A 27,411-nucleotide genomic window follows, 5' to 3' on the forward strand; every position below is an offset into this window, starting at 1 on the left:
ACTACTACTACCCTCACCAAATTCCCTCCTATTTTCAATAATATTATGACCTTATATTCTTCTTATTATTATATTATAGAATAATATGTACTGCAGAGTTCCATATTATTGTGTTATCATTAATACAATTTGTACTGTGCAATGAAACTATTTTTATCAATTTGAGATCTGAGTTCAATTTCAAATTGTCAGTGACCTACTTTGAGTTTTTTTTTAGCTGGGATGTCCACTGCCACTCTTCAGTCAGTAAAAACATGTGGTTGGAGGAGAATTCATATTTTGGAGGGATAAATTTAACTGTGAAATGACAGTGTGTCTTGTTTCATTCATGTTCATAAAATTTGGTTTTAATTTAAGAATTCTCTCAAAACTCATACTCAACTAAAACAAGGAAAAAACAGATACATTTTCTGACATATTGCCCAGCTGTATTCTTGTTTTACAACTTCAGCTACTGCTACTGCTACTGTTACTTCTAGTATACGACAACAACTTTGATGAGATTGCACAGGGGACATTTGTGGTTCTGAATAACATTAAAAAAATAATTATTTCAAAATAAATTACTGTAAGATGCAATGGTTCTGAGTCCTTTAAGAAACTAGAGCACAACTTTGTTATTGCTCAACTCTGTTTTCATGGTCCTTATCAGCAGCCATGCATACACTGCCATCAACAGAGCAAGTGCCCAGGGCCTGACCAGAAAACTCATTGCATAACTTAAAAATATGTCACCTGACCAGATTTAGGTCTTTTAACAGACAAACACTTTATTTATTTCAAACTCTTGGACATGTAATTACCTGTATGTTACAAGGCCCCAGTTTTCCATGGCACCTGAAAAGAGAAAAGGTAAAATTCATACTTTTATGACATAAATGGCTGAATTAAAGTAAACAGATAAAAATAAAAAGACTAGTACTGACCAGCAGCAAAATCAGCAATAGCTATGAGATCAATCTTAGGCAATGGATAAGGAACATTGAAATAGTCTTTGTAGAAAGGTAGTGTCTTCGTAGCAACCTGAAAAAGACAATGAGAAATATTTTTTATTTTTAATTTTTTCATATATTTCTATCTACATTTTTCTGTCCATATTATATTTGTATGCATGATTCAATATTTATGTGTTGTAGTAAAAGGACCTATATTAATAAAAATGATATATTAATTCTCTAATCTAATGAAAATTTTACCAGGTCTATTGCTTTGTAAGCAACTTTGTTCAGTACCAGCACGCTGAGTCTTTATGGTGCAATATAAAACTTTTGGTGGGGCAAATACCCATTTCCATGGATATGTTATTGCTTTGCTTGGAATGTTCCACAGTATGGCATAAAACTTACCTAACTCAATCCACATGAGCAGGTGAACCCACCAGTGAGCCCACTTACAGTAAGAATTTATGTTTTGAACAATATTAACCAGTGCCTGGAATGTTGTAGGCAAAGCAATGACATCCCAATGTATTCAAGCAGGTAGTGGCATGCCATTAGAAAAGTTACACAGTGCACCTTTAAGTAAAATATTAAATTAATACATCTTGTTATCTCTTGAACATGATGAAATCCCCTCACCTCCAGTGCAAACTTGCCCTGCTCGGCCTTCCCCACAGGAGTGTAGACCCGGACTGTGATTCCATCAGAGGACTGGCTCTCCACAAAGTCGTACTCTCCGATGACGAATGCGACCAGATAAGTGGACATGATAGGGGTTGTGGCAAACTTCACCTCCACCAGGTTCTCGTCTTCTGGATATGGCTTTCGATCGATCACATTCTGGACAAATAGAGGGAAAAATCTATTAATTTATTTAGGTCTAATCAGTCTACTTGACTAAAAACTAAATAAATAATTAAATAAATAATTTGTCTTTTCCCCTTGAAACTAGAACAAGATGAGTGAGACCAAGAGTGAGACTCATTCCCCATACATAGTGATGGTAAACTACATGTGGCTGCCAATATGGGCCCTTGACAATAGGAAAATAATGTTTATCAATGTTTAATATGAACTACACCTTTTTTAACAAAACAATTAATGTCAAATGTCTTGCATAAACAACTTTCCCGTCTATAAACGGACAACAATATTGTAGTGCCGTCACAAAATTAAAGTTTTAAAATGACGATTAACTGGGACTGTTGTCACAGTGATCACTTATTTTATTGTTCAAAATGTTGCAAATTACAAGAGCCTGAAACCAGTAAAAAACTAGAGTAATATATTGATATAGTAGCATATGCCACTACTGAACTATTTAAGCCACCCTCAACTATACATATAGACAAATCAGTGCTTTGCTCTTGCTTTGTAGCTTTTACCTATAGATTGACGCATGAATGACATATGTTAAACATATTACAGTTCAGCCTCCGTGACTGTTAGATTTAATGCCCGTTTACAGCTGCACAAACACAGCCCTTTGTTTTGAAGTGACCACAGCCCTGTAGCTCAGCCTGTAGCTCAGACAGTAGCAAACACTCCTGGTTTATTTTCAGAGATGAATGATTTTACAATGGGACCGCTCTGGGACAGAGTCCAAATTAACTCTTTCATAATAAGAGACAAGAATGTAGCTTCACTGTTATTGTCACACCATATAGCAGTTAATGATTACAATGGGTAAAACACATTTCTGCTGTATGTTTTTATTGTAAGCTTCAAAGCCGGAATACAAGAGGCTGTATATATAAAGTCCACAATGCACTTGGTAAATAGTGAGGATTATTTACCTTTTGTCCCTAGTGTCGCAGTAGCAATAAAGTAAAGATCGGTTTCAATACATTGATTTTAAAAGTAAACCTTTTAAGTCCTGTCAAGGTAATTTACCATTTTTACATCTATGAGCATAAATTAAAGAAGATACAGTATATGGTAGATTATAACTATATAGCAGATTCAAGCACAACACCCGTGTCATGCTATAATTTGGACTATTTAAATCACAATACTGAAATAATAATAATTGCGAGTAGTGGATTTCTTTTTTCATTTGTACCATATTGACAATGTAATGCTGTGTATCATCTATTAAGAAAATAACATTCGAGAACAAAGGTGGTAGTAGTCGTAGTCGTAGTCGTAGTCGTAGTCGTAGTCGTAGTCGTAGTCGTAGTCGTAGTCGTAGTCGTAGTAGTAGTATACCGTGGCGGTGCAAACAGGAGTTGATCGCCAAAAGTGCTGTCTTGAAAATACGTGATTAAAGATTGCTCAAACATGCACATACCACTCCAAATACAACTTTGGGTGAGTAAATGGTGAGAAGAAACAGCTACAACATTGTTAAAACTTTGAAAAGTCAATTTTGTATAACAGGTCTGCTTTAAGGCTAAAGCCACTTTAGATCTAGTTTTTGTGGATTGTTTTTCTGTTTCATCACGATTCCTGTCAAAACTCAAGATAAAAATTGTCTGTTGGTTACCAGTTCAACATGGTTCCTTCCTTAGACCATTATATAATGACCAGAACTGCACTAAACCAGAACTATTCAAGGACTAATTAGTAAATCTGGTCTAACCTCAGACAGATATTAATGACCGATAATTGTCCACAGAAGCAAGACAAACCAGGACTAAAACAGGTCTAAACTAGAACTCACCAGGTCTAAAGCACCTCCTACAGATAATGGCAGTGAACAAGTTTGGAAATTCTCTGCCCCAAACTTATTTCTGTGTCTGACTAAGCAGCTTTGTGGATAAAATGTGCAGATTGTGCTTTATATATACAGCAAGTGTGCCGCGATAAAGAAACCTGTGCTTTAGCCTATTAGAGCTGAATATTTTGAGGATCCAACACCTGCTTGTCTTTTTGCTCTGCCTTCCTCTACATGTTCCACAGAATGGCATTAAACATTCATCTTGCATTTAATACATTACAGGTGTATTCACCATCAACTACTTCGAAAAATATTAATTTCAATTGTGTGGGGGCTCGCCTCAGCATAGATGTGACCTGTAATGTCTTGTCTTGATGGAGATAGAGAAGCTTACTGCCATACTTGGAACATACTTGGAACATTTCACACAAAGCAATGACATCTGCATAGAGACTGACACTTTAAAATCCCCCAAATTATGTGCTAAGCTTTGTAACGGACAATTTTACTACATCAAACTCACAAAAAAAATCTGCGGTGACATTTAGAAGCCCTGATAGTTGAAATAAGCTTCCTCTCTTTATATTTTGAAGTGGATTCTCATGTTGCGTCGGCCTTCGCTCAAACAAAGTGGCTCCATTATCCGGGCCAGACTGTAAAGGTCACTGCAATGGCTCAGGGAATACTGTTCACAAAGTCTAAATGTCAGCAGCTTTTATACAGCAGTTTCCATATTAAAACTAATGTTGTGTGGTCAAAGATTTAGCAAATAATATGTTTTTTCCCTTTCAGGTTTTCATTAATCGTTACTCTCACTCAGGTCCCAGTCTAGCCACAGTTGCCCTGGGACAATCAAGCATGACTATTTAGGACCATTGGCTTGGTTTCTATTGCACTAGTACTGTTAGGATACTAAAATTTCAAACTCAATTTCAATATTAAGGAAAAGGATTGATGCTCAAAACTGTTAATAAAAAATTATAGCAGTTTTTTAATGTTATCTTGTAGTAAAACACTAGTTAATATTTTGATCCAGACCATTGTAAAACTATTTAGGAAAGGCACCATTTTGTCATATTTTATTGTACAGTTTTCAGTACTCAGAGTTAATGTTTCACAATTTCATTTCATTTCCTTTTCTTAAAAATGTTACTTCATTGACATCTCAAGTACTTTTACAGGATTGTCAAGTCTGAACAAAGTTTGAGGGTGATGCTTCTATAGAATTTCTTTTGCCCAAGGCCAATGGAAAATTCAAGCTACTATTTTGTAAACTTTTATAGACCAGTCTGACATCTTTTAAATGCACTGAGGTCTGCTTGTTAAAAGGAATAACAAGCAACAACTACTAGTCCAGTTACAATACGTCATTTTGAAGTTATACCGCTACAGGAAATATCTCAATATGTAATATTGGTTGCGTTTAAGTGACTTCATCACAGTTTTACAATCTATAGTTTAGCACTGAGCTGGAGGACAGGTCAGAATTCTATGGTAGCATTAGCAGTTTAACTTTCAGATTGAAGATTTGATGACATGATTTATGGCTAACACCTCTGTAGTTACTGAGCCTATATATCTGATATCTGTCAGCTTGAACAAAAAATATATATTTTTTTTTTCCACAAATGCTTCACAAAGTGCTGTCATTATTCAACCCTAAAGACATGATTGTTGTCAGTTGAAAAACAAGATTCATAAAGTTTGGATTTGGATAGTATGTAGTTATTTTCAAGATGGCTACAATGAAACTACAGTGCAATACTATTCAAATATTTCAGTTTCAAACTTCAGATTTGAGAGAGATCTGCTGTCCTTTTGAGCCTGAGGGCAGCGTTACATTTTATATGAGCTAGATGTGGTATTTTGATGTCACTTTGATGTAAAATTCAGACATCTTGTATGGCTTTCAGGTATAACAAAGGCTCTTTAAAATAGAAGTATAACATTAGCCAGGGGTTTTGAACTCTTGTGTAAACTATTCTGCAGAGGAGAATGACGGCCCAAAGATGTGAATATAGTTGTGTTTCTCAAACTGTGGAAGGGGGCTGATAGTAGTGCATGAACTTAAGTGTCTATTTTAGTTTTTACAAGAAGTGTTTTGGTCAGAGATTTCTCAAGAAATAGCATTATTCAGCTCAAAAAATATAAAAAGATTTGGCAACCAATATAATGTAATGACCACAGAAAAAATATAATATATATACTTCAAAACTGGTCAAAAGTAGATACTCCTTTCAATATTATGACTTTCTCACAATGATTACAATGTTCTTGACCTATATCAGAATTATTATTAGAAAAGAGTAAAGTATAGTAAGTATAGTATTAAAGAAACTAAAATTTTGTGTTCTGTGGTGTCCTGTTTTTATTATCATGGTATCAAAATCAGTACAGAGTCCTTTGTTTACTATGGAAATAGAATTGGTATTCGTGTATTGATTCGTGACAACACTACTACCCAAGTTACCTCTGAGCTCACGAATGCTTAATTTTTATTTTTTTTTATCTGTGTGTAAAAGTACAAATGTGAGGAATACCATATTTGACAAGGCGACACGATCCTTGGGGACGATCAGGCTGATGTCGAAGGTGGCTTTGATGGCAGGTTCGTCCCAACACGGGAAAGCTCTGCGTGCATCTGTGGCCTGGAGACAAAAGTACTCATTATATTAATGATGCAATGCTGAGAAAATTGACAAATTACTGCCTGTGCCTGTAAATGTCTTGGATGAGGTTCAAATTTAGCACAAAATGTGAATTGACCACAAACCTGCAGAGATATCACTTTATACCAGTGGTATGCGGTAACGGCAATCAAGGCAATAAAACCAATAAAACCAACAAAAGCTAAAATTATTGTGTGTGTCAAAAGTATAATTAAATAGTTTAAAATTATGTCCAAATAACCCTGTTTTCACTTCTGTCCATTTGAACTGGAGAGGCCAGTTGTGTTAGAGGCTTGCGCATGGGTACTGAGGGCCACAACCGGCTCAAACAACGCTGAATAAACCCATATCATCATTCATGGGAACCGGAGATGTGTGGAAGGAGATGACAACAGCAGCACTAACTTTCAACACAAGTGTCTAAAAATAACCCACTTTTAGTGGCAAGTCATTGTTTATAGTTTTGCGATTGTAATGATTAGATATTATTTAGAAATACAGGCAGTCATTTAATCCAACAGTGAGCTAGTTTCAGGGCCAGTTTGTGTAAAATGTAGGATCCAAACGAAGCAGCAAAGTGAGTGGCTGCTGTAGCCAGGATTCCACCTCGTCTGTGTGTTTATGAAGGAGCAACAGGGGCAGTGGAATAACAGTACTATTACACACGTGTGGAGGAACATGTGTCTGTTCTAGACCTACTCTGCTTCAGGGAAATGCAGGACGATTCTTTAGGAAAGAAGTAGTTTTACGTCAGTGAGAGGTGAGTGATAACGCGCTGTTCTAACTTGATGGGACATTTGTGACACATCAGGCTGTATTATAAGTGCACCTATGGGATCAGGTTATTGTGTGTGTGTTATTGTTAGTATCACTTCATGATCTTCACAAATGCTCATTTTGTGTAGTGCATTACACTAGTAGAGCTCTCATATGTCTTCAAAATATTATTATTATTATTATTACTATTACTATTACTGCAACAACTACCGGGGGCCGTATCCAACCTACTTTGGCATATGTATCCCAAAAATAGCAATAACTTCAAATATTCGTGCAGAGAAAAGCAAATCTATTACAGAAATCTTTTTTAATTGATGAACTCTTTCTTTTACAAAATATTATTATATTATGAACAACCTGAAACTTTTAAAAAATGCAATTTCAACACAATGTTTTAACATCAACTTGTATGCAAATAGGAATAAGTAAATTTTTCTTGGAAAATCCTGCACTCACAATATTAATAAAGTATGTAGGTCTGAGTCTCCGTTTACCGGTGGTAAATGGTATAGTAAGACACTCATGTTTTAGCTTTAGCTGGTTCACATATTTTGTAATATAGGTCTAAAAATCTCAGACTATTCACAAGTCAATCATATTTAATTTTTTTTACATAAGTGCCTTATGATGACATCATTTACAACTATGATGGGCTGGTATCAGTACCCCCATAAAAAATGCAAAGCATGCAAAATGGAATAACCGAGCCCTCAGCAGCTGCTACAGAAGGTGATACACTTCAAGGAAAAAACAACAAATATTGCTTAACAGTTGAGTTAGTTATAATAAGGCAAATCAATGAAGGGCATCCTAACCTACAGTATAAACAGTGATTGGGGTCAGTTTTGACTTTCACAAGAACAAATGACCCTATAGTCTCAAAGATAGACAAAGCAGGTATGAAACAAGTGTTAAAGAGGGAAATATGAAATCTAATATATTGGCACAAAAAATACATAAATAAATACATAAATAAATAGCAGAATGAAATACTGAACTTTATTAGTAAGTATTATTAAACTTTTTGGAGGTGGCACATCACCTGCATGATTACAGGGGGAAGTTGAAACCATGCTTCGGAAAATTCTCCATGGAGATAGCAATACACTGAAATATTACAGCCAAAGGAACAATATTTCCATGGAAAAACGCAGGAAACAGAGGCCCTCCTCCAGCCAAATAAGTCAGGTTTTTTGGAGATGCAAGCCCACTCACAGTACGGACAAACGTTTTTCTATGTTTTTCACTGAAATATATAATGGAAAAACATGCTCTAATTACCGGTACTGAATTTTTAGGCTAAAAGTTACATGGTGAGACTTGAATGAGTCACAGATGTAAATTATTTGACCCCTTACAGCTTAAATGCTATCAGAGTAAACTTACACATGATAAATATTGACCATGTCTTTCTTTTATTAAACAATAAGTGTGTATGTAGTAATTGTTGTAACGTGCCTATTTTGCTTTTCTGTGGTGCACTGTGCTCCACCTCAGAACCAGTTCAGGTGGGGAGCCGTGCTGAAAGAGGCTAACAGGTTTACAGGCTTCAACGATTTGCTTAAACAAAAGAGAGGAGAATTGGAGAAGCAGATCTCATAAAAGAGGGCCAAACAACTAGTAAAATAAACACGAAACATTAACCTGACAGACAACAGCAGTGAAGAAGAGCAAATCAAATAAAATGTTAAATGCCTCGTTTTTTGGGATAGCTGTTGTCTATATAGTGCTTTTCTGACAAGCACTGCAATAGTGAGATTTGCGATTTATAGTAGAACTCTGTTCAAAGTACACTTTTTAACACATCCAAAAGCATTGTAAATTAAGAGAAGACTGAAATATGATCTGAATTCAGGGATCAGACGCATTTCACAGTTTGTGAGTTTTTTGTTGTTTACAGAGAAAATTACTTAAATCCTTACATAAATAATTAGTATTTTGCAGTTTGCCAATTGGGACCATTCAAATTGCAATTTTAATTTGATTGTGATTAATCTCGAAGCCCCAGCGAAAAAAAGATAAATATGAAATTCCAAGTAGGGATGGGCATGATTAATCGATTAATCGATAATTGATCATTAAGAATTTCGTCGATTACGTTAATTTTAATCGACAAACCGAATGTAGGTTGCTGTGTGTAGCGTGACCAAACAGGGGTCTGTACATGTGTCTCTCTGCACTCAGAAGGAGCGAGCAAACACAAACATTCGGTCAGTCTGCAGCGTACCGAAGCACAAATGCGTATTTAACGATGACTTCTACAAGAAGGTCCACGCTTTCCGTTGCGTTCGGGACAAGTGTGAGGCCAGGTGCACAGTGTATAAAGCAGGAACATATGTTTCGGTGTCCAGTGGGAAAAAGCTTTACCAGGTGAGAGTCGCGCAATGTCGATGACGAGTCCCCACCTCCCTCCCCCCGCACGGTGTCCTGGTTTTGACAAACGCAAATCTGGTCACACTAACCTGTATTCCACTGAGTCATGTCTTTTAATCCGACAGAAATTGACCGCATCAGCGACACAAGAGCTGTAGTTTTATCTTCGCTTAGTTTATGCAAATTAGCGATGCGGTTTTAAGTTTCGTTTCTGTGAGAGTTGCGCAAAACTGAATTAAACACATAAATAATTAATGTCGTCAAACGGATTGATGTGGCTCTAGAGTCGTTACGGTTTATATGTCGTAAAGTTGAATTTATTTATGCAGATTAGTAGTGCAGATAGTAATAATGATGATGATCATTTTAATATAAAAACGTTAATGATTAATCGATAATCGATTGTTAATTCTTCCGACGATCGGTTAAGAAAATTTCATCGAATGCCCATCCCTAATTCCAAGTTGAATTTCCTCATTTCCAATTAGATTTTGTATTTAGAAAATATATTTAAAACAAATATAAATGGTTTTCAATCATACTTCCCAGAACATGAGCAAAAGTCAACTTTCTGGTCCAATTTCATTCTCCAAAGTACTGACAAAGGACTGGCTGTAGACCCAGGCTGATCAAACCTTGATCTCCATTAACAGCTCAGCCCTACTTTGCTCTCAAGTCTTTGTCATCCTAAACCAACCTTTTCATATCATTCAGGAAAAAAATTATGCAGTGAATTTATGTACACAGTACAAATAAATGCATAGTCCCAAAATAGCTGTAACTTTGACGGGATTGTTTTTTGTCTTACCTCAAACTGTGTGACAGCAGCATAGCGGACCTCTCCAGCTGCTGTTGTGTATTTACTTCTGTAGAATCCTTTCATTTTGTCATTGAGTTCTCCCACAAAGTCTATCTTCAACATACCGGACCCTGGAATACAAAAATATAGTACAGAGTTTGAAAATGAATTCCCAAAAATAAATGTATAAATAGTTGTATTTGAAAGAGCCTTCACCTTTCTGTAGCGCACTGGGAAATGACAGCGTGACTTTCTCATCTTCATTTTGATAGTTAAAACCTGTGGCGTTAATTTCTACAAAAACACAAAAATAAGAACATTGATATCCTAAAAACTTAATGATAAACTATAAATGATTCATATTAAAATGGATAAGTGGCTACACTGGCACATAGTTCTTGGGTGAACTCGACAAGAGTAACCTTGGAAATACTCAAGGTTACCATTATATGCCTGCCAGTTTAATGAATGGGCAGAGCTCAGTGGTGCTAGTTTAGGCTTTAGCGTAGAGCAAACCGAAGCTAAAGATGAAAAGTGTTTTTAAGACAACTGATGGATTTTGAAACAAGAGAAAAAATATAATCTGAATAAAGGCAAACACCACCACAAAATCCACGCAATTTAAAGCTGTAGGTGCTGTCAGTCGAATATAAGCAGTTACAATACCCTATCCAGATTTCATAATAGATCCATTGCTAATACTAAGAAAAAATAGCTTGTTCCACTATGCAAGACTGTTAGAGAAATCTCAGTTCTGTGCTAGACTGAGCTGACAGAGAAATTTTTTTTAACACTGTCTGTTTTTTTTTAAAGTCTAAACTAGCACTGCAAAATGTACTGAAATTGCAATATGGGATCATCAAATTGAAAAGACTACAACTAGATAATAGACTGTGTGTTTTTATAGAAAAAAATCTTGTACCTGTAGTCTAGACAAACATGTCTTCTCTCAAAGGTTAATGAAGTTGTTTGCAATGTGTATTCAGAACAGATTCTTTTAAATATATATTGCAAATCTAATCTCAATACTTGTCAGATAAAATACAATTACATTTCTTTCCAAAGGTATGCATCTCTCTAAAAGTCTCATGTAAACCTTGATTCATTGGCTCAAACAGACCAACCTTCTGCTCCCTGTGGACAGAATGAGGCTGTGATGATGTCAATGTCGGCGCAGTTCATCACAATCTGATTGGTCGATTGTGTCACCTGTAAACACAGAAAAAGGGAGACCAATGAAAACACAGGGATGGAATCTTTCTATAGCAACAAGTGAACTGACTTAACCGTCTACAAAACAATGTACAGTAAATGGAGAAGTAACTTTTCTGGTGGAGGGTCTGCTACTTGCTTGTTTCCATGGAAATGCAGATATTGGTCTGCCTGGAATGTTTCACAATAGGCCCAAACTTATCTCCATGGAGCTGCTACCAGGCCAAGTTACAGGAAAAAACAGTGGAGACATGACAGTAAAAAATTGTATTTCTCAAAAAAATATATTTTATAATTTGGTCATTTAATTAATGCCATATTCTGGAACATCTGATGCAAAGTAATAACTTGTCATAATAATGGAAGGCTCCCACAAAAAAGGTTATACAGTGCACACCTCTTTGAAATTTGAAGTGAACATAAAACCTAAATTAACTGATATTAAACTGAACATTTTGAGTACAGAACAAAAGGGTAAATAATCCTGTCTTCTTGGATCATGACTAAGCTTTCCTTCTTTTAAAATGTGATTGTAGCTTGTGTTTGTGTAAGCATTTTCCTTGATCCTTTTAGGAGGAGATCACTGATGGAGCAAAGAGGTCACGGGGTTTAAATGTTTTGTCCAATACAATCAGGGTGTCCCTAGTGAAAACAATGCTTTAGACAAGACCCAAGTAACCCATCGAAAGACTATCAATCCTCACTGCCTATTACGTAGGGGTGGGCATGTCAAAATTATCGATACACAGATACTGATTGAGACTTAACTAGATACTAGACACACACAGACAAAAATAGGATACGGTATAGAAATTTAGTAGTGGGCCTTTTACATTCAGGCAATATTTAACTAAAATGAAAGTACAGAAATATCACTTTATAAATACCCTTTCTGATAACAAGTTTCTGTTTTTGTCAGTTAATAGACTGATGAGTCTCAGAGTAGAACAAATCAAGACAGCTAAACATGTTATTTATTTATATGGGACAACAACAGAAAGTAGACTTTAGTGAGTGAGCTGAAGATTAAGTATTTATTTTGGTATTTATTTTTATGTACAAGGCAGATTACACTCATGATTCATAGTTTAATTTCTGCATTAGTTCGTTTTTTTTTTTTTTTTGTATAAACTCCTGAGCAGGTGTAGTCTTGTGCATGGAGTTTAGGCCAGAAACAGAGATATGTAATAGTTTCGAAAGCTTTTCTTTAAAAGAATTTTTAAAAATAATTTTTATAGACAATATCATCATTATGTTTTGCATACCTTCAAAACAACAATGTCACCATATATTTTCCATTTCTTTTGTTACATATAGATTGTACAGTAGTATGAGAACTATCCAGTCTAGCCCTGGTTTCTCTCGCTCAAAGGATATCATGGGAGTTTAATTGATGTGATGTGAAATGATGGCTGCATCTCTGTGTCTGCAGTGACATTCATTTGTGCTGATGCTCAAAACTCCAATTAAAAGACAAGCCTGGGCATGCCTGGATATCAGCATGGGGCAATAAGCCAAAAGCAAGCTCATTTTAAATTCAACTACAAGCAAGTAAATGTGTGCAAATTGTATGCTAACATACAACTAGAGCTGGGCATGGATAGGCTTGTCACGATAACAAATAAAATTTGTAAGTGTGATATAACAAATTTAGAAGTGCAATATATGCATTAGTATCGTAAATATAGACGATAAACAATAATACTGAAACCAATTCATGCCACTGACACAATAACCCAAAAGCAGATTTAAACCACAAAAACTATTCTAAACGTACAATTATTAAAAATGCATAAGCTGCAATAAATAAACACCAAAACATGCTTTAGTACTTAATTTGCACCATAAAGTTTTACAACTTAAATCATATTGCAAAAAAATAAAAAAAATTCCTGCTAGTGCAAAGAAAAATTTACATATGATAAATATTGACCCCAAAATATATTGTTCCAACTTTCATATATTAAATGATAATTTTATATAGTATTTATCGTGATAAAGAAAAAATAATAAACTATCAAATTTTTTTCTTCAAATTTATCAGAGTTTTCTATTGGATTTAATACTGTCTTGTAAAAAGCAACTAAAAGCTTTTAATATAAATGTCCTGAACTTTTTTCTTGTTAACTGTACAACCCTACTCTCAGTTTTTTTGTTTGCTTACAATTATGATTTGTAAGAACGTATTCATTCATTTTTCATTTTTAGATATCCAACAGTCTTATCTTTAAAATAATTCCATCTAACATATTTTATATGCCATAAGTACAATATTATTATTATAGTTTTTGGCATAGTATTTTAGTATTCAAAGAGGTTTCAACAGCGCTTTGTCTCCACTCAAACCAATGAATAAAGATAACTAAAACAGAGTTAATGGGGTGATAACAATTTAGTATTAAATAATTGTAAACCAAGCTATTATTAGGCATAAGGCCCAACAAAATATCGACTACTTCATCAAGATTCAAAACTGCAGCAAAGGTTTCCTTTCAAACCATTTTGGGTCAGACGCAAAGATGTAAGTGCTTTTGCCACGCCCCCTTTTTGGTCGACTAATCGGTCTTTAATGGACCAAGAATTTCTTTAGTGGACTACAGCTCTACCATATTCTACTGTGAAGTTAAAGAACAATGGAACAGGCATTGCATTCTTTGTTTATAATAAACAAAAACCTTGAAATGAGTAGCTTCAGCTTTTCAACCTCCTTAAGTTCTCTAGTGAGAGAGAGAGAGAGAGAAAAAAAAAAAAAAACATAGCTTTTTTCACCTCTATTTGATATTTTACACACTGGAGGGCAAGTCAACAAGTAAGAATCAAGCTACTGCAGCCCAAATAGCAATATATACCATTGAGAATCGTTCCTCATTTAAAGTAGTAGCGGGAATATTTTGAAAGTGAACATTTACTTAAATAAATTAAACATCACAATGTGATGGATTATTGTTTGGGTTAGAAGTCATGACCTGTGTCTAACCTCAACGAGTTCTAGTTAATTTGGAGTTATGTTACACGGTGGTAGTATTTTACATTAGTCTTTAATTTCTTGGCTGTAAAACAAAACAAAACGGTTCAGTTTCCATATGAGTGGCCACTTTGCAGGTCGCACAAAGGAAACGGAAGCATAAAGGAGCTGTATAAACTCATGAACACTTGACATTTCAGGGTCAAAGAGCTTGGACACATAACACACGACTCGGATCCACTCGGATAAAGCGCGTGTGGCAGCGCAGGGGGAGTGGGCAGCACGATGATAACCATGATTTAGCAAACATTACAACGTGCTAAACCCATTCTAGCGTGGTAATTCAAACTTATTTTTTCAATATTCACAACTAGAAAAACACATCCCTTATGGATTACCACGAAGTTAAAAGTAGTCCAGACAAACTCTTGGAATATGCACATAAACAGTTAATTTGACCAGGCGAAGTGCACGCAATGAGTGAGTCAGCTAAGCTAATCGGCTAGCATGAATTAGCGTAAACTTAAATGGAGGAATTGTGAGATTCATTGTTAAATGTATACAATCGTTTCACACTGTCAGAGATGTCAGTGCACCTGGCGTTATGGAAAAGCGTACATGTGTGTTTGCATTGACGGGGGACTGTCATTAATTGAACTAGCGGCTAACGATTCACCGCTATCAGTGAATTGTGCACGGCAGCAGACAAGACACTAGCCGCTTGTAACGCTAGCTGCTCGGATTACATAACAAGATCCCAGCCGTATCGACACAAATCCTCCAGACAGTCTCGCTGCAGATTTAGAGCCACATACCTCCACCAGCGCCTCCAGTTTCCCCTCAAACGTGAAGTCAATGAGATCAGGCTTCAAACACAAGCCATAGTTGACGGGGGTAACGTCAGTGGGTAACCGCACGAAGGGCCTTCTTTCGGGCATGATTTCTGTGTTTTGGCGTCGGTTGTTGCCAATAAGCACGGTACGGTGTGGGGTGGTAGTAGTAGTTTAAGCGTTTATTCAGCCAAACGGGATTCTGCGGTGAGGATGGACAGCAGGTAGTGACTGTGTGTAGGATGACAGCGGAAACCTGCGGCCTCTGAGCCAAACACTCGAGCTACGGCGGCACGCACGGACTCTGCGTCACTACGTACACCATCAAAACGAGTCCCTCTTAACAAATAAATGCATCATTTACGACATAAGATAGTAATTATTCAAATAGAAATTCAGGGGGAAAATACAAAGAAAAGGCGAATTATTTGATGTAAACATTTCTTACATTTTAATATCTACATGTTGAATAATACAAAAAAAAAAAAAAAAAAAAAAAAAAAAAAAAAAAAAATATAATATATATATATATATATATATATATATATATATATATATATATATATATATATATATATATATATATATATATATATATATATACACACACACACATATACATACATACACACACACACACATTGCAATAAAGCTCTAATATGTGTACAAGCCCTCAATCGTCCAGGTAGAATCCATGGCAAAAGGAGGAATTCAATTTGTCAACTGGACAAAAGTTTTTGGTCGTTTCACAGCTCATCCAAGCTGCTTCTTCAGTTTTGGTGAACTACAATTGAAAATTTAATTTCTTCTTTAGCTAAAAATAAACTCCAATAATTGCTAATGATTAGGATTATTATTACTTTTTTAATGTATATATTCTTTGTATCAACGTGGCAGGATTTATTTATGTGTTATTAATATAAAGGAATGTTTAAAAAGTAGTTGAAGAAGAAGAAATCCATGAATAAACATGATAAACATATTTTGACAGATAAATAAAATAATAATATTTTACACCTTTTCCAAATTACTTTATTGCTGTCCAGCTTTATGCTGAAGTTTTGAAACGATGCGAGTTTTGCTTCCGGTCAAAAAAACTCAAGATGGCGCTGCACATGAGGAGGACGCTGCTGTCATTCAATCGAACGACATACAATACTTTAAAGGTAATTTATTTGGCTAACGTGTTCATTTCCCCTCTACAAAGTCATAAAAATAACATGCAGTATTTGTCTTATAAGGAAGGAATTCGAAATTGCAATCGGAGCCAAGTGGAGAGTCGGTTTAAGCAAAGACCATTGTATGGATAACTGACCGATCGTAATTAAACGCATATAAACCATTAGCACTGCATAATGCATCGCGATGCAGCTCTTTGAAGCTCAAATCTATAAAGAAATGTTGTTATCCTATTTTTTGGATTACATTTAGAGTTTTTAATGAAAAAAAAAACATAATTGTAATGTTGCATTGTTATCGCTACGTATAACATAAATATAATATATAATAGTACCTATAATACTAAAACCAATCATTCTTATATTTTAACAAGAACATGCAATGTATTTCAACTAAGAAAACAAAACAAGTCTTAGTAATGCCCATTACTCATCAAAAACTAAAGATGGGTAAGTAATGGTGATCTTTATTTAGAGTTTTTATATAAAATATTAAGCACACCATTCTTACTATGCCCGGATCAAGATTAAGTCTGTTATTTAAGTGATAAAACTTCCAATACTACCAGCCATTGTATCAGAACATGTGGAAAATGTACAATCATTTTTTTGTTTTTACTAACTCTTGCCTCAGGCCCCAGAGGTTTTGGACATCCGTAGCCCTGTCCCTCTGTTGCTGACCGTGAGAACAAAGAAGCGCTACTTTATTCCTCCAGCAGTTGGTCTTAAAAAAAAAGGGAGTGCTAACCCAGAGGCACATGCCCGAGCTGCAGGCATTGTTTTCAGACAGGAGTACATTGAGAGGCCCATCAACATTGCCTGCACTGGTAAAAATGTCAGATTTTTTGTCATGTGTGATGTTTTATATACACAGTTTCTAGATTAAGATGGTTTGGACATGTACAGTGGAGGAATAGTGAATATATGACACAGAGCTGTTGTTGTGAATTTTTAGAAGATGGATCATGAATCGTACAGAGGAGGGAGAGTGGCTACTGGGGTACAGAGGAGGGGCAGTGAATATATGGGCCGAAGGATGGTGAGGTTAGAGCTGAATTAAGTTCAGGATATAAAGAAGGTGAGGGGGAGGTTTTAGATGAGAAGAGGGTTAAGGATTCATTGGCTTTGTTTATGTGAATCTGATCATTATCTGATTTCTGGACTTTCAACATTACTGAAATGACACACAAATTCTGATGTAGTAATCAGAAGTAATCAGAGGGATCATTATCAGAAAGTAATTAGATGATTTTGCTGTTTACATGTAATTTTAATCATCTTATAACACAAAATCTGTTAATAATTAGATTTTGAGCGTGCATGTAACCACAGTCACTGTTGACCATTCTGATGTTAATGTTTTTTTTTTTCATTCCTTTTGTTTTTCCAGCTGGAATATTTGACCCATACATCCCTCCTGAAGGTGATGCTCGTCTCTCCACTTTGTCCAAAGAAGGAATTAAACAAAGAACAGAACAGATTCGACAGAGCGCTGCTTCACAACTTGCGTAAGACACACACCCATTTACATCAAACTTATTATTTAATTATTTTTCATAGTTATCAATTCATTTGTGTTATTACAGAATTCGTAAAATCAAAGAAAATGACCCCGAGTTCTCATCAAAGACTTTTGCAGAAAAAGCTCAAGAAATCTTCATTGAAGCTCATAATGCATTATCAAAGTAAGAAAATACACTTATTATCTTAAATTCATTCTTCAGTTAAACGTTTCAGATTGTATTGTTAATTATTGTTTAAATTAGGTGCAGTAAATGTGTAGTCCAGTGCAAGTCCTACTTTATCTTAGTCTTGACTTTTATGTGGGGTCTGTACAAGTGACACACAAGTGACGTTTTATTCAAGCAGATGATAGTTGTTCTCATGTGTTACAGCTTCAATAAAGAAAGACTTCATTCCCTAGTAACAGAGAGATGTTACCCTGTAAGTAGTCTACCACAGTATTACTTGATCTCTCCTCTCATCTTTTCCTTAATACCATATAACATTTGTCTTTTAAAACAGGAGATGACTCGAGGAAACCGATACAAGACGATTCGCTGGAGATTTCTTGAGTCTTTGGAGCCTCCACGGGTTGTTCATGCTCGGTGTCCAGACATGGTTTCCAAAGGCAATCTGTACGGACAGGTCACAGTCCGCATGCACTCAAAACAGGTACAAGTGTAAATGTGTTGACATGCTTTTGAAGCACCTGCACACTGTGGAATTTATTAAATTTTTTCATTTTATTAATAGAGGACTTGTCATGTAGTATTTTAGCTGGTTTAAATGTATGTTTTTTTCCATAAACAAACATGGAGCCATATTTTTAATAAAAAATGACAAACTGCTACACAGTACACAGTAGCACTGTTATTCATTCCCACATCTTCATTGTTCTTCAGACTCTAGCCATTTACGACCGCTTTGGCCGGCTGATGTTGGGAGGAGAGGACCAGCCTAAAGATGTGTTGGAATATCTGGTGATAGAGCGCCACCTAGTGAACCCTTATGGAAGCTGGAGACTCCATGGGAAGATCGTGCCATCTTGGGCTCCTGCCAAAGATCCTATTATTAAGGTGACCGGTCACTCCAGATCTAATCAAATTTATACATCATGTCAAAACCACATGTTTAGTCTGTAGACCTCTCAATTAAAAAGACTCAAGTTGATCAATGATGATTTAAAATAAATGGATCTTGATTACATTAAAATTAAATTAATAAAAATGTCTTCTTTCAGACTGTACGGATTCCTGGTCCAGAACTGAAGCCGTGGGAAGAGTTTGACTCTCAGAACTACCAAGTACCAAAACCTGAAGCAGTGCAGTGGTACAAGTAACACCAGAGGGGGCTGTTCTCTTTGAACAAAAAACACTGACTGTGATAATAAAATGTATGGGCCAGTGGAAGCCTTCAATCCAGCTTTAGTTGGATAGTTTCAGTGTGCCCCGATCGATCTCAATCACGGATCCTATCACTGTATTCCTGCAGTTTCTTTGTTATTACTATTGAATCTTAGGTACATGACTTAAGTGGGTGACATACATCAGTTTGTTCTACCTGAAAGGCCCAATTATCTTAACTGCAAACTCAAACCTATCAAATGTTTAAATAAAGAATAATTTGTTTACTATTGTGTTTTTATAATGGATGAGGCTAACAACTGAGGATATGCACTGGCGTCTAAGGATCCCTTCCAACAGTTGAGAATTCATAATGTACAGCAAAAAATTTTTACGTCTGTAAATACATAGGCTAACACCGTGTTTGTTGAGTTCTTATCTGTTCACATAGTTTCTATGCTTGGTTGTTAAAGGTTTTGTACCGATAAAACATAATTGAAATTTCTGTGAATTTATTTCTGTTTGAATATATGTCAAGTCCATGTTTAAAAATACAAAAATATAGTGCCGTGTGCAAACAATTTAAGCAGTAACAATCTTGGACAAACATTACAAATATCAATGACAGTAAACCAATAATGTAAATATTTTATAAACTGTCAATACAAATTACAACATGCTCACTCGTGAGACACACAAACATGCAATATCACAGATTGACAAAAACGGGTTGTAAAATTATGTAAATGTGCTGCTTAATTTGTTATAGCTGATATAAAGTACACTAACAATTAACCTTTTGAGCATTCATCCCTTGAATTGCTAACAAAGAAGTCAAAATAATGAGTTAAATAGAATGATACAAATGGTGAATAATTTAAAAAACAACATTTAGCATTCAGCTGACTGATATTTAAACTCCACTACATCTCAATTTTTCAGTGTATATCCTGTATTGTCTTTGTGTCTGCCTATTGCCATTTTAGAAATACAAGATTCAACCATCTTGAATGAATTTAAAAGTTGGTAAAAAAAAACATACCTTTTATGATATTTTTACATACATATATAAATGGAAGGCAATCACTTCATCATATGGAGATAAGATATTCAAATTAAAGTTATTAAAGTGAAGCAGAAAAAAAACAACTTTACATTATATGTTTGGTATTCTGTCTGGAAGTCAAGTTCAGTACTTTTACAATGCAGTTTTTAGTTCTCAAAATTAGTACAATATTTTCATTATACTTAAAAACTAAAGAATAAATTTGAAAAAAGCCTGCTTTACAAACAATATTTAATGTTTTATTTTTAGTAAGTGTAAAAGTGTAAGAGTAATATGATTTGCGAAATTGCCATCTTTAATGTTCTGCTTAAACTACCGTCTCCTAATCTTGAATGACAATAAATATGCTTTATGTAATATTATTTTATAAACATTAGCTTATAGTCCAGGTGATTTGTAAACTTTCCAACAAATACAACCTATATGTTTTACTTAAAATATTTCTACACTTTCAAATGCCAAGCAGTGGATTAAATTAGTTGTTTGAAGTTGGTTACTCAGTCGCTCCCTGTCATAATTGTAATGTCCAGTCTACAACTTACGTCAAAACTTCTAGCCATTTCAAAGGGGAAGGAGTCCACCACAATGCTAACAATGTCACAAATCAGGTGGGAACACAAGTGCCTCTGCAGCTGACTCTGCATCTCCATCTTCCTCCTCCTCCTCTTCAGGTATATTTTCTGGCTCCCACGTGAATACATCTGACGTGTTATCCGTGAAGGATCCAGACCTACTTCTGCTCATGTCCCAAGGACAAAGGGCATCTCTTCGTCCCAAAGCAAGATTCGCTTTCCCCTCTTCTTCTGCTCCTCCATGCTCTGGTGAAACCTCCCCTGTGCTACTTCTTCCATGAATTTTGGGAGAGTCGCTCACAGATAGAGTCCGAGACGTTACTGAATGGGTTCTTGAACGCACCTCCCCACCACTACTATCCTTTCTTGGAGTTACAATTTGTTCTTCCATCTCCCATGGACATACATCTACTCGACCACCACTATCTTGCTTTTTCACTTCAGAATCTTGTATTTCCCAAGGACAAACTTCGCCCCTAGCACTACTACTACTTTCTTGTTTTTTAAGTACTTTTGGTTCCTCACTTTCCCATGGACAAACTGTCCGGCTACCACTGTCTTGCTTTTTGACAATTTTTGGATCTTCACTTTCCCATGGACAAACATCAGATCTAGCACCACTTTCTTGTTTTTTGAGCACCTTCTCCTTTGTCCCCCCACTGATTTGTTGTTTTGTCTTGACTACTTGTGGTTCTTCACTTTCCCACGGGCATACTTCAGCCCTACTATCTTGCTTTTTGACCTCTTTGGATTCCTGTACTTCCCAAGGACAAACATCAGTCTTGCTACTGCCAACACTTCCTTGCTTTTTGACCTCTTTGGGCTCCTGTACTTCCCATGGACAAACATCAGCCTTACTACTGCTAATACTTTCTTGCTTTTTTACCTCTTTGGGTTCCTGTACTTCCCATGGACAGACGTCAGCCTTGCTACAGCTAATACTTTCTTGCTTTTTGACAACTTTTGGTTCTTCACTCTCCCATGGACAAACATCTGTCCTAGCGCTACTACTTTCTTGTTTTATAAAAACATTTGCCTGTTCACGCTCCTGCTGTTTTAACACTTTTTGATCATTTGTTCCACCACTGTCTTGCTTCTTGACAACTTGCGGTTCTTCACTTTCCCATGGACATACAGCAGCTCTACTATCCTGTTTTTTGACGTCTTTGGGTTCCTGTACCTCCCACGGGCAAACTTCACCCTTGCTACTACTACTATCTTGCTTTTTTACCATCTTTGGCAGTTCACTTTCCCATGGACAAATGTTAACTCTGCTACCACCATCTTGTTTGCTAAGGTCTTTTGTTACATTGTGAACTTGAGACTCTTCCTCCTCCCATGGACATACATCAGCTCTAACGCTTTCTTGCTTTTTGACCACTTTGGGCTCCTGTACCTCCCACGGACAAACATCAACTCTACTGCTAGTGGTACTATCTTGCTTTTTCACCATCCTTGTGTCTTTACTTCCACCACTATCTTGTTTAACTATACTTGGTTCTTCAGTTTCCCAAGGACATACATTAGCACGATTAGAACTGTCTTGCTTTTTAAAAACTTTTGCATCTTGAGTATCCCAAGGACAAATATTGCCTCTACTACTGCTATCTTGTTTTTGTACAATGTTAAGTTTCACACTTTCTTGCATTTTCACAGTGTTTGAATCATCACTTTCCCAGGGACATACATTTATTCTACCACCACCACTATCCTGCTTTTTACTTGAATGATCTCCTGAACTTTGCTTGGACTGTTTTTCTTGTTTTTCCTCACTGCCACCTTCAGTTTCCCATGGGCAAACATTTGCATAAGTTGCTTCTTGACTTGGCAACTTTTCTTGGCTCTCCCATGGACATACACTTGCAATTTTCTCTTGTGACTGTGCAACCATCTTGGTGCTAGCAACTTGCACATGTTGCTCTGCTTCCCATGGACAAATATTACCTCTGTCTTTACCTTGTACTGAACTACCTTCTCTAGCATCTTCTAAAATTCCTTGCTGTTCGCTTTCCCATGGACACACATCTACTTTAATAGTCATTTGTGTTGTTGAGTCCTTTTTCATGACAGTTAAGGTTTCCATACTTCCTTCCTCCCGAGGACAAATTGTTTCTAAAAGTGGAGGCGGATCTGGAAAATCCCACGGACAGCTTTCGACCATCTTGGACACTGGTACTCCTAAATGCACTGGCGATTTTGAATCTTTTTGTGCACCTGGAAATAACGTTGTTTTCACAATTCCAGGTTGTTTTTGAGGCACCTTCAGTGATCCCCTAGAATCCAATGGGTTCAAATTCTCGTACACAACTTCTGGGCTTTCCCACGGACAAACATTGGCGTACTCATTGTCTTGTCTGATTACAGGTACTTGCAGTTCGGCAGACTCCCAAGGACAAAAGTCTGTACTGCGTTTCAAAGATGGCTGTGCTTGGACTTCTTTATGACCAGCTGAAGTGGCAGACATGGCTTCAGTTTCCCATGGACACACATCACCGCGACCACTTCCTTGTTGTGTTGCTTTATTTTCTTGCTCTTGGGACTCCCACGGACAAATGTTGACCCTTTCGGACACTTCCCATGGGCAAACCTCAGCTTTAAAACTTTGCTGTCTTGCACTATCTGCTATGTTACGAGCTGGAGTTAGCCTTTTACTACCTCTTCTATGCATTGAGGGCGTTCTTGAATGGCTAGCGGTATCCCATGAACTTCCACTGCTTCTTTTGCTATTTTGCCTTGACAAACTGATATTTTCATACGTAGCTTCTCGTTGCACATCTTCAATATCCCATGGACAAATTGTAGATCTCACAACAGCTAGCCTTATAGGACTCCTTTCAGAAGAATCACCAGAAGACAACCTAATAGCATGCTGCTTGACAAGATTTGGCTTCCCATCTACCGTGGTCATACTTCTCTTTTGCAATGTTTTCCTCTCATCACTTGGACGCCTAGTACTGCTCGACATTCCTAACCTTGAAGTAGTAGCAGCTCCATCGTGACTTTTTTGGGAATCATCCCGACTTAAACTGCAAGACTTATTTGTTGAATCGATAGATTCCACAAACGATTTTACAGATAGCCATTTTGTCGTAGCAGCTCTGAATGAGAAAACTCGATGATCTTTGAATACTTTAGGTTGTGGAGTTGCGGGTGCACTAGCGGATACTGTTAGCGGTGGTTTTGACGATTCTAGGTCCTCAGATGGTATCTTTTCAACCGGTGGTGGTAGGTGATCCCATGGACATACCAGTGCTACAGGAGAGGCTGATGACGTGTTTTCTCCTCCTTTGTCTTCAGTCGAATTTGCAATAGTTACATGTTTTTGATTCTTGTCTGTGGAATGATCCAGCTCTACTTCCCATGGACAAATTTCTGACCTGTCAAACGACTCTGATTGCAAAGCACTTCTCGTTTGCTCACCAATAGATATGAATTCCTTTGATTTTGAAAGCACTGAGTTGGATCGCTCAACTTTAGTAATATTTTCAACTGAATGTGTAGGTGTTGTTGTCAAGCTCCATGTCTTGTGCAGTCTTGTATGGTCTGGGTATAGCAAATTCGTGTCTATGGTTAAATTTTGTGCGCTTGCTGATTTGCACACTCCAGGAGGCATATCCAACGAGTCAGTTTCTGATCTTTGTGAACATCTTTTGATCATATCTGGCCTTAACCTTGACGTGTTGCGCAAAGATGGCTGATTTTCCTGAATGGAATGATGGTCGCTTTGAGACTTCCGAATTGACGGTGTTGGTGTTAATATTGAACTCCTGTAACTGATGCTAGCATTATCCGGGCTTCTCCTGAATGAATCCGAATGGCAAATACTCCGACTTCGGAATGATCCATCCTTGTCTTCCCGGCTGCACTGGCGACTTACAGTTTCCGGGAATTCTGTGATACGTTTTATGATGGATCGTCCAATTGCGCACCGAGAACTGCGTTTCTTTGGGAGGTGAGGATTATTGGCAGCCATCTTCTTGGTCTTGTGGACTTCTAACTGGGCATATAGCTTCTTCAGCTCGTCCTGGCACACAAAGGAATCATAAAGGGGTGGAAGAGGAGAGAATGGAATGGTTATGAATAGGACAAGACAATAAGAGAAGCACTTCACAGGAAAGACAGTTAAATGTGGAGAAAAGGGGAGGATAGACCAGCGGCGTTGAATCAGTTTGGTGACAGGTTTATTTTCATTTGTGTTCATAACAAAAAGGTGATACTTGATCATCTTTTTGCTCATTTTCAGTACTCAAAATGTACCAAAAGGTGTTAATATATTGGACTATTTGGTGAATGTGTATATTGAAAAGATGGTCTCCTGCCCCTTTCTCCCTTAAAGTAAACTCATAATAAAATAAAAAGACAAATATGTTTTTTTTTATATAATGGAATAAACTTAGACCTTTGCATATATTCCCTCTCAAGGTTCCTAATAATATCTATAGACAAAAAAATAATAATAACACTCATTGACTGTAAACATATTTACATAAAAATAGCACCAGTAAGAAAATAATAAATAAGAAAAACAGATAAAAATTATTCTAGATATGGAAAGCAAAGGAATTGGGGAAATAAATACCTACCCTTTATCAAATAGTCAAACTGATATTCTAAAATATGATAACGGCTAACGTAGGAAGGTGTGAAACTGAATTATGTCGAAATTGTAACAGTAACATTTTAAAGAACAGGACAATTTTACTGGAACCATGTACAGAACAGCATGAATGACAACAGCATGAATCACAAATGAGACAAAGTACAAACTTAAGACAATAGTTTACTTTTTCTGAATTTTATCTTAGAGGACAGTTTAATCTTCATTACTTGATTGTGACTGAACTTAGCTTATTCATGGGTTTCAGTATTATAAGCGCCGTTGTGAGGACCATTCATAAAGTGGTTAATTTCTAGGCAGAGGTGGGTAGTACTCAGTTACATTTACTTTGTAACTTTAGAGTAGATTTCAAACTTGAGTGATATATTTTACATTGTAATAGTACTCTAACTTAAATAACGGCTTTAGTTACTCTTGCCACTACAGATAAGTGACAAAAGCTTAATGCTGACTATATATATATATATATATTATATATGTAATTTTAATGTTTGTTGCACTTCTCCTTCAGATATTATGCCCCAATTTTCAACACTCTGAAATCCATTTATATTCATTTGTTCTTGTTGCCCTGCGGAATGTCCCTGTCCACTCTGTAGTATTGCTGGTATCTTTCATGTTTTACCCTGAAGTCTTCTGGGTCCACACTGTGTTCGCTCCAGGCTGAGGTGAAACTGTTGTTTAGATAGGAGCGCCTCAGGTCCACCTCGTCTTCGTACACTTCAGCTGCAATCTCCTCACGACCCGGTTTGGACACGTACAGGAACTAGACAGAAGGTACGAAGCAAGCTAGTCAGCACATTAAAATACTGAACATGTTGAGGTCACAACCTTCTAGAATCCAGCAAAATATAATAATTTCCACTAATCTTGGACCTTACCATTTACTGGCTCCACAAATTTGTCATATTAATCAGTGTCACCTAAAATATGCACAATAAATCCTCTAGCTAATGTAATCCTGACCAAGCCTAATACAAGATCAGCAGCAAGATAGCATGCAGTAAGGAAGCTTAAAAACTAGATAATGAAGCAGACAATCAGAGATGAATTAGCAGAATAGGTAGGACCAAACAATTTAATTAAAAATACTAAATAAATCACAAAATAAAAAATAATAATTTTGATAATAATTTAAATTTGCTTTAACAAAGATAACACTACATAGTATCATCAGTGCCTAAGCTTATCTCCTCACCAGGAGAGGTGACGTGGAGCGCTTGAGGGGGCACTAGCCTTGCCTGGAGTGGCTAATGCACCCCCATTTTCATGCATACATGCATTTCATGCACTTCTTGACTAAAAATGTTCAAATGGCAACCTTTTTCTTAGGCAGGTCATTCCAAAGCTGAGAAGGTCACCTTAGCCTAGCTGTAGCCTCAACCTTGAAACAGGGACCTGCCTGATGATCTAAAACTGTGGGGAGGCTTGTAGGAAGTTAAAAGTTCTGAGATGTAACTTACTGCATGACATAAACTAGCTTTAAACATCAGTAAAATCTTAAAATCAACTCTAAAACGCACAGGTAGCCAATGAAGCACAGCTAAAACTGAGGTGATATGTTGGTTAAAACCAGTAAGAAGACTAGCCGCTGCGTTCTGAACCAGTTGGAGGTGGGAGATGGATTTGGTGTCAAGGCCAGAGAGAGGGGAGTTGTAATAATAGATGGGAGAAGATGAGCAAGTGGATGACTTTTTCCATGTCAAGGCAGGAGAGGATATATTTGATTTAGCTAATTGTATAAGTATGTCCAAGACAAAGGACATATTTCCAGTATAAGTACAATAAAGTAGACCTTGTGGATAGACCCAGTAATTACAGAGATATTAACGATAAACCATCTGCATTAGATGTTAAACAGCAAAAGCAAATTCTACCTAGAATTCTGTTTTACACTCATGTGATT

The 27,411-nt window shown here is 36.5% G+C and overlaps 4 protein-coding genes across 4 annotated transcripts in view; 1 reads left to right on the forward strand and 3 right to left on the reverse strand.

The window, feature by feature from the left end:
* The window catches only part of npepps (aminopeptidase puromycin sensitive), a 27,614-nt gene extending 12,088 nt beyond the window's left edge, over positions 1-15,526 (reverse strand). Inside the window, exons 1-8 of the mRNA XM_020920115.2 lie at positions 15,211-15,526; positions 11,343-11,427; positions 10,435-10,512; positions 10,228-10,349; positions 6,138-6,245; positions 1,578-1,778; positions 927-1,023; positions 804-837 (exon numbers count right to left, since the gene is read on the reverse strand). Coding sequence (XP_020775774.1) covers positions 804-837; positions 927-1,023; positions 1,578-1,778; positions 6,138-6,245; positions 10,228-10,349; positions 10,435-10,512; positions 11,343-11,427; positions 15,211-15,333 — 848 coding nt within the window. The 5' untranslated portion in view covers positions 15,334-15,526. The remainder of the gene's footprint in view (positions 1-803; positions 838-926; positions 1,024-1,577; positions 1,779-6,137; positions 6,246-10,227; positions 10,350-10,434; positions 10,513-11,342; positions 11,428-15,210) is intronic.
* mrpl45 (mitochondrial ribosomal protein L45) lies at positions 14,576-19,760 on the forward strand. Its single transcript, XM_020920116.2, has 9 exons — positions 14,576-14,733; positions 16,272-16,391; positions 17,038-17,230; positions 17,794-17,911; positions 17,990-18,088; positions 18,299-18,347; positions 18,429-18,578; positions 18,809-18,982; positions 19,147-19,760. The coding sequence occupies exons 2-9, from the start codon at positions 16,329-16,331 to the stop codon at positions 19,243-19,245; spliced, it is 945 nt and encodes a 314-aa protein (XP_020775775.1). The 5' UTR covers positions 14,576-14,733; positions 16,272-16,328; the 3' UTR covers positions 19,246-19,760.
* A 1,152-nt stretch (positions 19,761-20,912) lies between these two features.
* On the reverse strand, positions 20,913-22,778 carry LOC129410376 (probable G-protein coupled receptor 179). The gene is made up of 5 exons (XM_055158436.1): positions 22,667-22,778; positions 22,206-22,528; positions 21,974-22,061; positions 21,573-21,616; positions 20,913-21,527 (listed from the first exon to the last, which is right to left on the reverse strand). Exons 1-5 carry the CDS (start codon positions 22,776-22,778, stop codon positions 20,913-20,915), a joined length of 1,182 nt encoding a protein of 393 aa, XP_055014411.1.
* A 139-nt stretch (positions 22,779-22,917) lies between these two features.
* The window catches only part of LOC110155976 (probable G-protein coupled receptor 158), a 30,536-nt gene continuing 26,042 nt past the window's right edge, over positions 22,918-27,411 (reverse strand). Inside the window, exons 10-12 of the mRNA XM_055158437.1 lie at positions 26,131-26,271; positions 24,265-24,911; positions 22,918-23,101 (exon numbers count right to left, since the gene is read on the reverse strand). Of these exons, the coding sequence (XP_055014412.1) occupies positions 22,918-23,101; positions 24,265-24,911; positions 26,131-26,271 (972 nt within the window). The remainder of the gene's footprint in view (positions 23,102-24,264; positions 24,912-26,130; positions 26,272-27,411) is intronic.

The sequence above is a fragment of the Boleophthalmus pectinirostris genome, unplaced genomic scaffold, assembly GCF_026225935.1.
Source record: "Boleophthalmus pectinirostris isolate CB_2022bp ecotype Guang Dong unplaced genomic scaffold, ASM2622593v1 HiC_scaffold_22, whole genome shotgun sequence".
NCBI classification, from domain to species: domain Eukaryota; kingdom Metazoa; phylum Chordata; class Actinopteri; order Gobiiformes; family Gobiidae; genus Boleophthalmus; species Boleophthalmus pectinirostris.

Coding starts and splice junctions, on each gene's coding strand:
- mrpl45 (XM_020920116.2), top strand. CDS start 16,329: ATGGCGCTGCACATGAGGAGGACGCTGCTGTCATTCAATCGAACGACA. Junction 16,392..17,037: donor CGACATACAATACTTTAAAG/GTAATTTATTTG, acceptor CTCTTGCCTCAG/GCCCCAGAGGTTTTGGACAT. Junction 18,983..19,146: donor CCAAAGATCCTATTATTAAG/GTGACCGGTCAC, acceptor GTCTTCTTTCAG/ACTGTACGGATTCCTGGTCC.
- LOC129410376 (XM_055158436.1), bottom strand. CDS start 22,778: ATGGTTGCACAGTCACAAGAGAAAATTGCAAGTGTATGTCCATGGGAG. Junction 22,062..22,205: donor GGGAGGAGGAAGAGTCTCAA/GTTCACAATGTA, acceptor TGGGAGGTACAG/GAACCCAAAGACGTCAAAAA. Junction 21,617..21,973: donor AGTTGTCAAGAAGCAAGACA/GTGGTGGAACAA, acceptor TCAAAAAGCAAG/ATAGTAGGGCTGAAGTATGC.